This window comes from Maniola hyperantus, chromosome 10 (assembly GCF_902806685.2).
Source record: "Maniola hyperantus chromosome 10, iAphHyp1.2, whole genome shotgun sequence".
NCBI lineage: Eukaryota > Metazoa > Arthropoda > Insecta > Lepidoptera > Nymphalidae > Maniola > Maniola hyperantus.
This window is the reverse complement of record NC_048545.1, coordinates 398731-413321: the sequence shown is the minus strand read 5'-3', so window position 1 is coordinate 413321 and position 14591 is coordinate 398731. Positions and strand designations below refer to the sequence as shown.

At 42.6% G+C, this 14591-nt stretch overlaps 1 protein-coding gene and 1 long non-coding RNA gene across 2 annotated transcripts; one reads left to right on the top strand and one right to left on the bottom strand.

The window, feature by feature from the left end:
* Positions 1-532: 532 nt before the first annotated feature.
* Positions 533-2612, bottom strand: LOC138402859 (uncharacterized). The gene is made up of 4 exons (XR_011237197.1): positions 2448-2612; positions 2118-2234; positions 1851-1925; positions 533-1233 (listed from the first exon to the last, which is right to left on the bottom strand). It is a non-coding gene; the product is annotated as an uncharacterized lncRNA (long non-coding RNA).
* Positions 2613-2997: 385 nt separating this feature from the next.
* Positions 2998-14456, top strand: LOC117986064 (nonsense-mediated mRNA decay factor SMG8). Its single transcript, XM_034972884.2, has 12 exons — positions 2998-3265; positions 3984-4279; positions 4771-4992; positions 5322-5571; positions 7733-7879; positions 8676-8750; positions 9555-9712; positions 10482-10685; positions 11233-11468; positions 12243-12570; positions 13009-13213; positions 13803-14456. Exons 1-12 carry the CDS (start codon positions 3125-3127, stop codon positions 13992-13994), a joined length of 2454 nt encoding a protein of 817 aa, XP_034828775.1. The 5' UTR covers positions 2998-3124; the 3' UTR covers positions 13995-14456.
* Positions 14457-14591: the final 135 nt, after the last annotated feature.

Below are 14591 nucleotides of genomic sequence, written 5' to 3'. Positions count from 1 at the left end.
TTGACATTTTCAATATATTCCGTAAAATTGAGGAGATTTTATTTGCTGGCAGCCTTTGTTCTACAACTACACCCCCCTGTCAATGTCATTCAAGTGCCAAAAGAGCCTTGTATGCACTATGTCGTACTATCATAGAGATACTATGCATTTCGATTCAAAGTTCAAATTCAAACGGACTAACAACTTAATGAAAACAAACTTAAGAAACAGACTTTTCAATTAAACACTAACTGGCCTACTTTTTACAAAAATTAAATATAAAAAACATCGACCTTTGCAAGAATTTTTTAACAAATATGTATGAGTTTCATTTGCGTGAGGGTGAAATTAATGAAAATGAATAAATTGTATGACAAAACACTACCTTACTCTCTTCATTTTACCCAGAAAAAAAGTACGTAGATCTACGAACTTTTCATCCGAAATTTTTACTAAATCTACGTCTTTTTCTAATGTGGTCTACGCCTTTTTCAAAATCCGAGTTGGCAACACTGTGAGTGACACAACTCACAAGTCTTCACCCACAGATTAATAGGGATACTACGTATCAGATGGCTCACGGGCAAACAAATTTTGACACCCTTGAAATGCAGCCCGTGATTGGTCGATCATCTGTCAAACTCTATTTTGCTATTTCTCTACTAACCAATAGGATCAGATTATTTGAGCCAATAGCTTGGCAAGATATTTTTTTAAATTGCCTCCTTTGCGCGGCTCTGAATTCTAGTTTTGTATTTTAGAGGATTTTTTTCCTGCAGCTTTAGCTTCTTGTATTTTGAAATTGTTTTATTAGGTACCTAAAGGGTTTTTTACTTAAATAACCTAAATTAATTGATTCTAAAAATAAAAAACACATTTTATTTCAAGACATTTATTTATTTTCTTTTAAATCTTTTAAAACCTTTATTAAATATCGATATGATTTTGGCCCCTGATTAAGTAAGGATAAGAAATTTTTTTTTTTCATCTTCTGTAAACCTTCTTTGTTTCTTCTTCTTTCCGCACAATCTTAATTGCATTGTGAGTATTTTTTTGGCAATTGGGTTCAATTTTTCCAATTTTTGATACACATTTTCACTGTCCAAGCTTTTTTATGTCTACGAATAAGGTTAAGAGTTTTTTGGGAAATCCTATATTTCTTGTAAAGATGTTTGCATTTTGGTGAAAGAACTTCAATTATTCTTTTAATGATTCTAGGATTCCTTCTCTTTTTAAGTGGCATGGTAGTGGAACCTGGAATTGCAAGAGTATTATATATAATTACAATTGATATATTGGGTACCTATTATAAAAATTACATGTTTGATTTGATTTGCTCTAATAAGTATTTGCACTATGTGCATAATATGTTGTGTGCAATAAAGTGTCAATAAATAAATAAATAAATGTTATGTATGTGCATATTAAAAATATAAATAAATCTTGTTTATAAAGTACTAGATGATGCCCGCGACTTCGTACGCATGGATTTAGATTCTTAAAAATCCTGTGGGAACTCTTTAATTTTCCGGGATAAAAAGTAAGCCTATGTCCTTCCCCGGGTTGCAACCTACCTCTGTACCAAATTTCGTCAAAATCGGTTGAACGGTTGAGCCGTGAGAAGCTAGCAGACAGACAGACAGACGGGACACACTTTCGCATTTATAAGATAAGTATGGATGGGTAACACACCGCGATTAATTTGTTAATTGTTATACACATTTAAATATCTCATTTAAGCTTAAAAACATAGTCTAGTAATAACTTATTTATGAAAATTTTGACCTGTAGTTAACACTGATCAATGAAAAGAGCAGATATCCTTATTCCTGTGGTTACTATATCAAGGCTATTAATAAATAGATGATTACCTGAGGAAATACTTTGTTGACAATCTGTAATCGAATATTCTTCTAATTTTCTTTTAAAAGTAGTGGGCAATCCTTCTAAAAAATAAGTTTAATGAGTACAAATAGGCAAACATCGATAAAAAAGTTTGATATAGTAAGTTATTTAAAACACTCCAAGGTTCTTTTATCTATCTCTTTTAGCTATCTTTCAAAGTTAGCAAAGAAACGACTTATTAGTAATATTATTATGAATATTGTTTCAAATAATAATAAATTATATTTTCTCACCTAAAAGCTCATTTTCACTTGCTGATTGTGATGTTTGCAGCTGTGTACAATAGTTGTGGTCATTATATATATTTTTGGAAGCATAATAATTATGATCAAGGTCAATCTTCTCTGATCCTGAAAGTAAATTAAATATTAATCATTTTAAAATTAAAGGCCAAAATTAGTGCTACACGGTGGTAAGATGATTCAGGCATAGAAATACATTTTCTTCGGTTTGGTTGTAAAATGTATGCTAAAGAAGGTTGTGATACATTGGACAAAACAACTGGACTGTGATTAGAGGAATGATATGAACAATATACAATACAAAAAGCCATGAAAACTTACTAGTACAAATTTCTTCAGAATCATGCAGTGGAATGGATGGAGTACCACTGAGGATCTCAGATTGCAGGAACAAAGTAGGAAATGCTGTTACTGCAAGACGAGATTTTTGTGTCACAAAACGCTTTTCAAAGTGCTTATGACACAATTGAGACTTATTTTTATTGTACTTTTACTTCGCAAAACATCACAATTTATATACTTAAGCCACTTTTTGAGTCTTTTGTCACACTGTGGAAACTTATGTAATATAGCGTCTTTTCGCGTACTGTTACAATCGGGAACACAGCACTTATAATACATTCCAATAAATTATATTGAAATAATGTACTATAATAACAATTGTTGCGAAGGGAACAGAAATGTACGGAAATAAATCGACGCAACCACCCTGCTCAACGCTTAACAACAATAACAAAATGGCGTCAGGCAGGCAGCAGGCAGTGAACGTGTGTTATTGTATCGTTCTGTGGTCGAATCTGTCAACTTCTATTTTGCTATTCGCATTTGTAAGGGAACGGAATTTGTATGGCCGTGAACCGCCCGTGTCTTCACCATTCACGTGCCCTTCACTATGAAATGTCATAACAACAAGAAAAGAAAAGAAAAGATTTGAATTGTAAATTGGGCATTGGCGTAATTTCTTTCTTTTCTTGCTTTGATAATGAATACGATTAGAAATGACAAAATTATTTTCTATATCTGATATTCCTGAGTTTTCTAAGAAAGAGCGTATTGTTGTCGTGGGTGTGATAGGAAAGTCGCCGTACCGGTACCCTAACAAAACAACCCCACTTCTGCCGGCCTCCCAGTGTGAAGAAGTAAGTGATTTACTTGGCATACACCATGTTGTGGCCCACAGCTTTGACACTTACGTAACGTTCGATGCCACATAGAAACTGATTAGTAGGTATGAGTTCATAAAGCTTATGTCCCTAAGATCCTTCAGTCCACGGTGAGGTTGCAGTCATGAACAGCTTGTAGTTGAATGAAATGGTTCAAACATTTAGGAAAGGTTATCAAAGTAACAGCCTATTGATGTGCCACATCTGGTTAGAGGTCTTTTTTGATAAGAGACTGGAGACATTTAGGTGCACTACAAATGCTTTTTGCGTTCTCTATCTACTTAGAAATCAGTACCCTTATTATAAATGGGAAAGTGTGTTTGTTTGTTGGTTTGCCCTTCAATCACGTCGCAAAGGTGCAACAGATTGACGTGATTTTTTGCATGGGTATAGATAAAGACCTGTTAGGCTAACATGCGCACCACGAGAAAATTTTGTCTATGCATTTACTCGGCTTATTTGTATGAAGAAACACGAGATAATGCGTAGACAAAATTTTCTCGCGGGGCGCATGTTAGGCCCTCTGGAGTGACATAGGCTACTTTTTATCCTGGAAAATCAAAGAGTTCCCCGGGGATTTTTAAAAACATAATTCCACCCGGACGAAGTCGCAGGCATCAGCTAGTACACAATAAGCTTAAGTAATAACTACCCACTAATTTTATATTTACACCACACACTCTAATATTTTCAGAATGGTATAGAATGTCACTGGGATGAAAGGAAATCCATCCTCTATCTCCACGCAGTCACTTACCTGGACACCAAGAGGCTGGCGTCCTTAGCTGCAAGCTTGGATGAAGACTCAAAGACTACCGTCAAAGATGCAGATGCTGCACACTGGCTGGTGGCGTCGGGAGAGCTGGCGATCGAGTCGTGCAGAGCTATAGCACTGATCTTCCATCTCTGTCACATTGTGGTGCTGTCATCTCCCACACCTGTGTTTGATCTGGGCTACTTGCAGTTGTTCAAAGCTGTTGATGGATACAGGTATACTACAATTCATTTTAATTTGAGACTACCTTATGCTCGCGACTAAAATTTGTGTGGACTACACAAATTTCAAACCCCTATAGGTGAACCCCTTAGGGGTTGAACTCTCAAAAATCCTTTCTTAACAGATGCCTATGTCATAATAGCTATCTGCATGCCAAATTTCAGCCCGATCTGTCCTGTAGTTTGAGCAGTCCATTGATAGATCAGTCAGTCAGTCAGTCAGTCACCCTTTCGTTTTATATATTTAGATTATTTTGCGATATTTAAACTTTAAAGTTATAACTCAGAACTAATTGCTTCATGCACCCATGAATGTATTAATGTAATATGTACTTGCAACTAGGATTGAGGTTATGGAAAATTCATTGGGAACTATGGTTTTTCTGGGATACAAAGTACCTAGCCTATGATACTCTCCAGGTCTTCAACTAGAAGTTATAATTATGTAAACAATGAAGTTGATTCAACTAAGTAGTGTTTAACAGGGCAGAACTGACCGCAGCAACTACAGAGGCTCTCCTACGCTCAGGAGTGGGCGGTGCGTGGGACTCCCACGGGCGCCCATGTTGCCCACGCTTGCTGTTCCACTTCCGACGCGCGCCCACGCCGCTGAAGCGCGCCCACGCTGCGCTGAAGAGACTAGAGCACGCAATGGAAGATCAGATTTACTTCATACTGAGGAAAGCCAGAATCATCACTAATGTGTGGTAAGACTTAAGGTGCCCATGTTGCCCATGTTTAGGGCACTATTTCACTAGGACACCAGTGGTGGCGCAAACAGTCGCGTTACCAACAAAATGTATACAGCTCTATAGAGGTTGCCTCACCTGGTGCCCGATATTTTGAAACTGACGATCCTGGTATCTCTGGCTCTGGCTGGTGGCCGGCTGCTAGTTGCTGACTGGTGGACCACGGTGGCGCGATCGGTGACGCCGCCAGCTTAGTGAGATGTTTTGCCTTAATATTATGCACTTAAAAACATCCCATTGTACAACAAATAAAAGGTTATTTATTTATTTTATTGTTTTTATTCCAGTGCAAAATCCTTGTTCGCGATCCCCAAGAACGAAGAATTCGTGTACATAAGCTCGGACGCCGAGGCGGGCGGCGCTCGCGACGTGAGCTCGCTCATCAAGGGGCTGGTGCAGCTGTGCGCAGGGGCGGAGGCCGAGCGCGCGCCCGCACGCAGTTTCCGCGCCTTCCTGCAGAGCCACCTCGACCTGGCCTTCGGGGACGGCTTTGACGACAACGTGGGGAAGTATGCCATGACCACCTCGTTCTTTGAGGTGAGTTATGCCAACAGTATACCGACTAATTCAATATTTTGTTTGTAGTATAACTTCTTTATTATAATCAATCATACACACACTGTTGTAATTTTATTTTATTATTGTATATACCTACATTTATTCTAACTCTATTCTGTTAAAATAGTTTAATTATAATTTTAAGTAATCTCTTTTGGCCTTCTGTTATACCTAGATTTAAATTTAAATAATAATTATGTATTTACGCTGTTGATTACTTTCAAATAAACAAAATAAAAATAAAAAAAAATAACTAGGGGAGACTGGGTACGGTTGAAACGGTGGACGGTTGAAACAAAGAGAATATCTCGACACCTGTGCGTGATACACTGAAGTGTACAAGGGAAGAACGAAGCGGGTGACAAGTCGAAACACTAATTTTAGTGTTGCGTCGCTCTTCGCGCGCTGTCCTTGTGTATAGTAGGCCCCATTGCGTTTTTTGACGGAAAAGTAAGTATTTTTTGTTCGTACATTATTGCAATTACTATGGTTTTATTAAAGTTAGAGTATTGAGAGTTTTGTATCGTTTTAATTAAAGTTTGTAGAGTATGGCTGCATGGTAAGTATTTATTCAAAAGAGATTGCCCATTTTCTTAGGAGCTTTGGGCCCCCCCTAATATAATTGTTATGCCACCATGGTTTTAATTTTATTTTGTAGACAAATAATTAACTCTTTATATTCTGCAAACGATTTCTATTTATTCACCCTGGTTATAAAGAAATCTTATTTTTTATATTGCTGATATTGAGGTTATATTTAATTAATACTTCTTCAAAATAAATGCATGTTTACGATTCTAACTGTAATTGTGGATATTTTCAATAATAGAGTGAAAAAAAGTCGTTATAAAACATAACACATTTTTAAAAAATTTAATTTAAGTTTTGACACGACGCCACAAAAGAGGGCCCGTTCACGGGCGATCTCCTTTATTATCATTCTTGTTGTGAACCGTTTTATACCTACGGTTGGGGACAGTTGAAACATTTTTTGTGGGGACGGTTGAAACAGTGTATTTATTTAATTTTCTTGTTTCTTAGATGTCAAAGGTACGCCAAAGGAAGAATACGAGAGGTCAGGATGACTTACCAACATAAAACAAGCCTATGAAGATGTAAAAACCGGAACTTCGTTAAAGACAGCGGCAGAAAAGAATGAATTGAACCACTGTTCCCTGTTAATAATATAATAGCAAGTAGTACACAAATATTACAAGGAAAAAATCGTCACTGTATAATCTATATATATAAAAGGAAAAGGTGACTGACTGACTGACTGACAGACTGACTGACTGATCTATCAACGCACATCTCAAACTACTGGACGGATCGGGCTGAAATTTGGCATGCAGATAGCTATTATGACGTAGGCATCCGCTAAGAAAGGATTTTTGAAAATTCTACCCCTAAGGGGGTGAAATAGGGGTTTGAAATTTGTGAAGTCTACGCGGACGAAGTCGCGAGCATAAGCTTAATATATTTCCGTTATGTCTCGCTTAACTAATCCCGATGCAATTGACTATAAACGCTAAAATGTTTCAACCGTACCCAGTCTACCCTACTTAAGAGGAACTTCAATCTTATTCGGACGTTGGTAAAGTTCGTTCGGAAGTACCATCAAATGGCCGCCGCGCGCCGCTCGCCGCTCGCCAAACAGAACAGGCTGCTGCTTCAGCTGGCCGCCACATTTTACTGTGGTGTTTCAAAGTACCAGATTAAAAACTCAATCTTGTAATTACTTTACATATAAAATGATATAAAACCTTTTGCCGACCTTTTGTAAAATGTAAAAAAAATCACATTTGAAAATGTCGCCATACAGAGTTTTTTAGGCGTGGATATGTCGTATGTTTATTCAAAAAATTGTAGCCAGTGTCATTTGGGATGATGTAAGGATTCTAACGATACAAGTCCCGCAAATTGCTATTGCGCTGCAACCGTGTCTCATTAACATCGAAAAGATGTCAGCCGAAACTTCAGTCTGGTGCTGACGTCACTAATATGGCGGCCACGCGTATTAGCAATTTGCGGGACCAATACCCCACACATCGAAATCTGTTGAGCCATTTCATATTTCAATTTATTGCTCTAGGTTATATTATAGAGTGGTCTAATTTATAATATTTAGTTATACTTCTAGTTACCGAGTGCGTCGTCGTGGCGCGCGGCGGCTCGGGCCCTGGCGCCGCTGTACCTGCAGGCGCCGGGCTCGGCGGCGGAGGAAGGCGGCGCGCTCTTCGACGCGCTGGCGACCGACGTGCGCTTCTCGCAGGCGAGATGTGCCAAGGTGAAGTGACCATCACTGCCTGTAGGTCTGATTGTAGCCAAGCACTAATCTGTAAAAAGTCTTATTTTCTTCTCTGTGACTTTTTTACTGTGTTTTTTTGGTCCGCAATAATTCCGCCAATGACAATTCTCTAACTCTAGCTCTCTAACTTTTCGGAGTTATGTGCGTTTAAGTAATTAAATATCACTTGCTTTCACCGCGAAGAAAAACATCGTGAGGAAACCTGCCCTGCATGAATTAGAGTTCTCCATAATGTTCTCAAAGGTGTGTGAAGTCTGCTAATCTGCATTTGACTAGCATGGTAGACTATGGCCAAAACCCTTCTCACTCTTCAATGAGGGGAGACCCGCGCTCTGTAGTGAGCCGGCGATAGATTAATAATAATAATAAATATTTTTTATTCAAGTAAACTTTCAAAAGCGCTTTCGAATCGTCGGATGCATCTACCACTGGTTCGGAATGACATTCCTACCGAGAAGAACCAGCAAGAAACTCATTGATCAAGATGATGATGATGATGATTGGTAAATTATTTAAAACAAATAGAGTCAAACTTTTGCCTTTACGATAATATATTAATGCAGTTTTCTAAGCGTTTAAAATGAACTTTATTGTCATGATACGAGACCCCCCATTAGTTGGACGGACGACATCAGACGAGTCGCAGGGAGCCGCTGGATGGCGGCGGCGCAAGACCGTGCCGCGTGGAAGTCCCTACAAGAGAACTATGCCCAGCGGTGGACGTCTATCGGTTGATGATGATGATGATGATGATGATGACGAGTCATAATTGCAGGTGTTGCCCATAGCTCAAGCGTCGTACGCAGAAGGGCTGCCGTCCCATTACTCCAGTCAACATCATGCGCATAAGGTAATTTTATTTTATTTATTTACTAGATGATGCCCGCGACTTCGTCCGCCTGGGTTTAGGTTTTTGAAAATCGCGTTGGAAATTTTTTATTTTCCGGGATAAAAAGTAGCTTATGTCCTTCCCCGGGATGCAAGCTATCGCTGTACCAAATTTCGTCAAAATCGGTTGAACGGATAGGCTGCGAAAAGCTAGCAGACAGACAGACACATTTTCGCATTTATAATATTAGTATGGACTAGCTTATGCTCGCGACTTCGTCCGCGTGGACAAAACAAATTTCAAACCCGTATTTCACCCCCTTAAGGGTTGAATTTTCAAAAATCCTTTCTTAGCGGATGCCTACGTCATTATAGCTATCTGCATGCAAAATTTCAGCCCGATCCGTCCAGTAGTTTGAGCTGTGCGTTGATAGATCAGTCAGTCAGTCAGTCAGTCAGTCAGTCAGTCAGTCAGTCAGTCAGTCAGTCACCTTTTCCTTTTATATATTTAGATAAACAAGCCGTGAGGTGAGGCGTGGTGGAACATCGACAGGAGCGAAGCTTACAGTCAAAGTACGATTCGCCACCGCTTCCGGATCCCACATCCGTAAAGCTACACGTTCGGTCTTGTCTTTAGCACACGCAGGCAAATGCTTGCTTATGGACCTACTACCAAAGTACTCTGTGGTATGGGCTTAGCTTGCGCGAGCTATACCGTCGTGTCACCGTTACTGAGCTATCCGAACATAGTGCTGTCCGAACTGACTTGTGCAAGTATGTGCGCGGGCAGAACCGCTATTCGCTTCAACGAGTCGTCATTCGACAGGTGGGCGTGGCTCTGGGTGTGGTGGAGGCGATGGCGCGCGGGCCGCTGGCGGGCGCGGCGCGCGAGCGGCTGCGCGCGGCGTGCGCGGCCACGTGGCGCACGCGCACGCTGTGCGAGGCGCCCTCGCTCACCGGCCACCCCTGCGTACATCCGCACCAGTGAGATACTCCTGCATTTGTTACTTCTAACTAGTGTACAGCATTGAATTAGATATACAAACTGTCTAGGTGACCATGTGACGAGCTGCACTTTGGACGAGTTTCATACAAATTTGACTCGTACGAACACGTACGAGCTCCCGACCAAACTGATGAATACGTATCCAAAGTGCGGGTAGCCTTGTTTAATATAAAAAAAATATTCTGTCAATAATGAAATTATTATGTTTTAAAATTTGTTCCGTCACGCAAACTAAAGTTTCAATTTTTAATGGAAGTGTCCAGTACGCTTTCACTCGCCGGAGTAGTTCCCAACATCCTAAGCAGTCTAAAACGAAATAAATAAGTCGATTTCGTAAAACCTCTAATCAATCATTATTACAATCTCAACTGTTGTGATTGGCTGAATTTGTGCGATTCTTGTTGCAACAATGCATTGTAGCCAATAGTGAGTGAGCGTCAACCAATCAGAGGTGATTGCGATCGTGACATTGTAGCTGTCATTCTAGAAAGAAAGAAAAGATGTTTATTTATACAATTGTGCCACACATCACAACTTAAAGCTAAGAGCAGGTTATTCCGGCGCTTCTTCCACCTGAGAACAAGCAAAAGAAGCGCCGGAACAAACTGTCATATTGTGTCATATTCTACCGTAATCGAGCAGCTGATCACCCCAACTGTCCTACAGTAGAATGTTTGCGCGTGAACAAAGCGAGGCTACCAGGCCGAGTGGAGTGGAGGAGGCGACCTCATGCCAAGTTGTTTGCAGCGACAGTTCCAAGGAGCACTCGTCCGGGGTCCGCTACATCAGCGCGTGCAACTGCGGTCGCAGCAAGTGCTCGCGCGAGGACCCCTACACCGTGAAGCAGGCCAACTACAGCTTCTACGTGCGCGCGGCCGACGAGTGCGGCGTGTGCAACACGCTGCAGAACATAGACTTCCCCGTCTTCCAGCCCTCCACGCCCAGCTTCAGGTGACACGCTTCAAATTCATCATCATTGGCACCGATTCTAAGCACAACCTAATTTTAGAGTATTCGCACCCTCTTCTTACTATTGTAATATGAAAAGGACAGAAGCAGTTTGACATTTCTAAATTTAATTTTTAGATGGTAAAACCCGTGATTTTGGCACGCACTCGCGAACCTACTGTTTAAATTTGTATTGTGCACTAAAATTTAGAGTCTTTAAATGTGAAAGGCATGTTCCGTTCCTTTTTTAGCATTAATAAAAAGAAAAGGATGCAGATACTCTAAATTTAGTTTAGAGAGAGCCTAGAGAATCGGGGCCTATGAACATCTTTAACTGTCCATTTAACGAAACTCTTTATAACGGAATAAAATACCTGTTCCGTTCAATTTTGCCAAATCATAGAGTTTACACAGTATTATCATGCTCAAAACCCTAATACAAAAAAGTCTGACTCTTTCTTATAATATCAATAAGAAAAAATACGACTACTTTAAAATTTAGTTGCTATGTGATTCGGCAGTTATATCTGTTATATGTGTGAACCCTAAGAGCGGCGGCAGTGAAAGGCGTAGAGGAAGCCGCCTCGCAGTCTGAGAGCAAGGAGGCGGAGGAGGAGGAGGAGAGCGAGCCCCCCGCCGCGCCCTCGCCCGCCACCCCGCGCTCCCCCTGGACGCCCCCCGACGAGCTGTCCCCGGGCTCCGCGGCGGAGGAGGACGAGGAGGAGCCGGAGCCCTGCAGCGACACGGGGATAGAAGTAGTCACCGTGCAGGAGACCACTGCGCCGGGTGAGTACATCGGCCTTTAGAATGACTTTCCGGCTTTGTAGAGCGTCTCTGTCATTCATACCTATGTGACGTTTTGTCGGTCTCAACGACAGGACAATGCTCTACGAATCCGCTTTCTCCTTATAAAGATCGATGTACATTACTTTCTGCCGCGTACTGTACATGTTCACTCTAAACAGATAGTTGGACAAGTTTAAGTTCCAGGACACAGACATATAGTGTGGAGTACAGAGGCGACTCTATCCTCTGTACAACCACTGCCGCGCCCCACTGGCGCCCTCTGCTCGAAATGCTATACTTACAGAAGTTCCACCAGGGAACAAAAAACAAAAAATTGGAAAATTGGGTGAAGACTAAAGTTTGACGGGTTTGAGTAGATTGACTTCATGAAGATAAAGGTCTCGGAGGATGCACTCAATTGAGTTATCTTTATGGTTGACCTGTCTTCGTCTGCACACGAGCAAAAATTCCAGACTGTGCAAGGAGAGTCTGCGGAGATTTGTATGTCTTACGAGTAATAGGCTACTTGACAATTTTTTTAAGTTGGTCTTAAATGGTTAATATTTGTCCTATTATATCAAAAAAATTAACACTATATTTTTTTGCGCCCTAAAAACCGTAAAACTTTAATTTAAAAAAATATTTTTCTTAGACAGGTGAAAACACTGTCGGCCATGTTTGGCCGATAGATTATCTGTGCTCTGACGTCATGCATTTGTAAACAACAGTATAACCACAGGCCTATTATATAACACTAACAATTTGGTATTCCAGAGAAGGTGATCAGTCGTCAACCGTCGACGACGGAGTACCTGCCCGGCATGCTGCACGCCGGCAGCCCGGCCGGCCTGCTGCCCGCCTTCCCCAGCTGGTCGCTGGTGTGCCTGGGCGCGTCGTCGCTGTACTCGCACAGCGTGGGGCTGCCCGAGCACCTGCAGCCCGGCTTCCTGCCGCACACCAACTACCTGCTGCCGTGGGACTGCAGCGTGCGCCTGGAGCCCGCGGCGCCGTGGCGCGGGCGCGGCCGCGGCAAGCCCGCCTCGCACAGCCTCACCGTCAAGATCTTCATCGGCTTCGAGTACGAGTGTCCCAGAGGTCACAGGTATCTCAACATTTTATGTGACACTAGGTGATGGTCGCGACTTCGTCCGCGTGGATTTAGGTTTTTGCAAATCCCGTAGGAACCCGTTGATTTTCCGGGTAGCCAATGTCATTCAGATTTCTCAGACCTGGGTGCGTTTGGAACCCTCGTAGCTTTAGTTTTAAGTTTGCGAAATAATTATCACCACTATATCTTAGAAATCCAACATCTGACTTTCAAAAAGAGTTATTAATTACCTATTTTGAATAAATCATTTGACTTTGACTTTATTCTCCAGGTCTCTTACTATATATACCCATGCAAAAAATACCGTTACGTCGATTAAGTATGGATAGATTTGACGCTAGGTAGGCTATGAAACGATTAGATATCTTGGACAGGACGTAATATTGGACAGATGTCGATTCAGGATCATCACCCTAGTTGAGTCTGGTCCAGGTTCATGATGTCGTCCCCCGACACGGTGGTGTCCGGCGGCGGCGCGTGGGGGCGCGAGGCGGGCGGCGGGCTGGGCGCGCGTCTGGCCGCCGCGCCCATGCCGCTGCAGGCGCCGTGTCTGTGCCGCGCGCACGTGCACGCGCAGCTGGCGCGTCTGCACGTCGTCACGCCCAAGGCCTCCGTGCACGTCACGCTCGACCCCAAGGTTTGTATACTGTGTATCATCATCACAGAGAATTCAACTTTTGCATGAAAATAAAATCGTAAAATGTTGGCGGGAGACAGAATGCTTTGTTGTGATTGGTGGACTCAAAAGTCACGTAATAAAGATAATAGACAATAAGTAAGTTCGAAAAAATTCAATCAAATATTAATTTCGGAATGAGGGTACCGAACAGACGGCCCGACTTTTATGCTAAGCAGCTGCCTAAGCTTCGGGAGGATCGGGAGTGACCGGCTATTAGGTATCTATAGGTGGTGGTCTGCGATCATCATAATGCTCAGGAGCTTCACAACCTTGTTCCTCCTTCACCGTTCTGCTATAGAACAGCACCGGAAAGCGCAGCGACCCCCCCACCCAGACCCCCGCAACGTGGACAGACGACATGAAACAAGTCCCGGGGTGCCGCTGGATGGCGGCGGCGCAACACCGTGGCGTGTGGAAGTCACTGCGAGAGGCCTATGTCCAGGACGTCTATCGGTTGATCATGATGACCGCCCGTAGTCAGGCAAACATTCACGAGAAGGATTCACGCGCGAGTGTAGAGCTGGATTAACAATATTGTAATTTGTAGGTTCAACCCGTCCCGGGCGGGCCCGTGTTCACCCCGCTGGGCAGCGGCGCGGCGCCGCTCCGGCTGAGCACGTCCGCCTACTGGGTGCTGCGTTTCCCCTTCGTGTTCGCGGACGAGCGCGGCGTGCTGCCCCGCGCGCGCGAGCACGTCGTGGGCACCGTGCGCGCGCCCATGTTCGGCCTGCAGGAGTGAGGCGCGGGGGGCGTGCGCTGAGGTATGCCACCAGCCCCGGGAGGAGCTGTCTTCACTCCCCTTTGCACTCGGGTGCACTATCGACGGTGGTACAGTGGAGAAAAAATGCTGAAAATCTTGCTAAAAGTTAGCATGTCGCTGACGCGGCCGTGAAGTTTTTCGCGCCTAAAGAAGTTTTCATTAAAAAAAAGAATGCTATAATATTGGTACTTCTAAAAGAAGAATCAATAGGCAATGCGCGCACCATCTTAGGCTCCATCATCACCTAGTCTTTGGTGGATTGCAGTCAAGGCTGTATATCTAGTTAAACTATCTGTGCTGCAATACAATACCTACAGTGTGAGCTACTCCGGCGCTTCCACCACTCGAACTTTTGCTCAAAGTATTAGAAGCGTCAGGAGAACAGTAATTGTGGGATGCTGCACCACCTGCAAAAAGGTTCCAGCTCAGCATATGCTTTTGTATTACATGACGAGGCGTACAACACGCCTCGTCATGTAATACAAAAGCATACAGCGCACATTTTAATTTTCATGAAAAAGAATGCGGTTTTGAAAATGCAGGAAATTAAGAAAATTAATAAAGAAAATCATCATC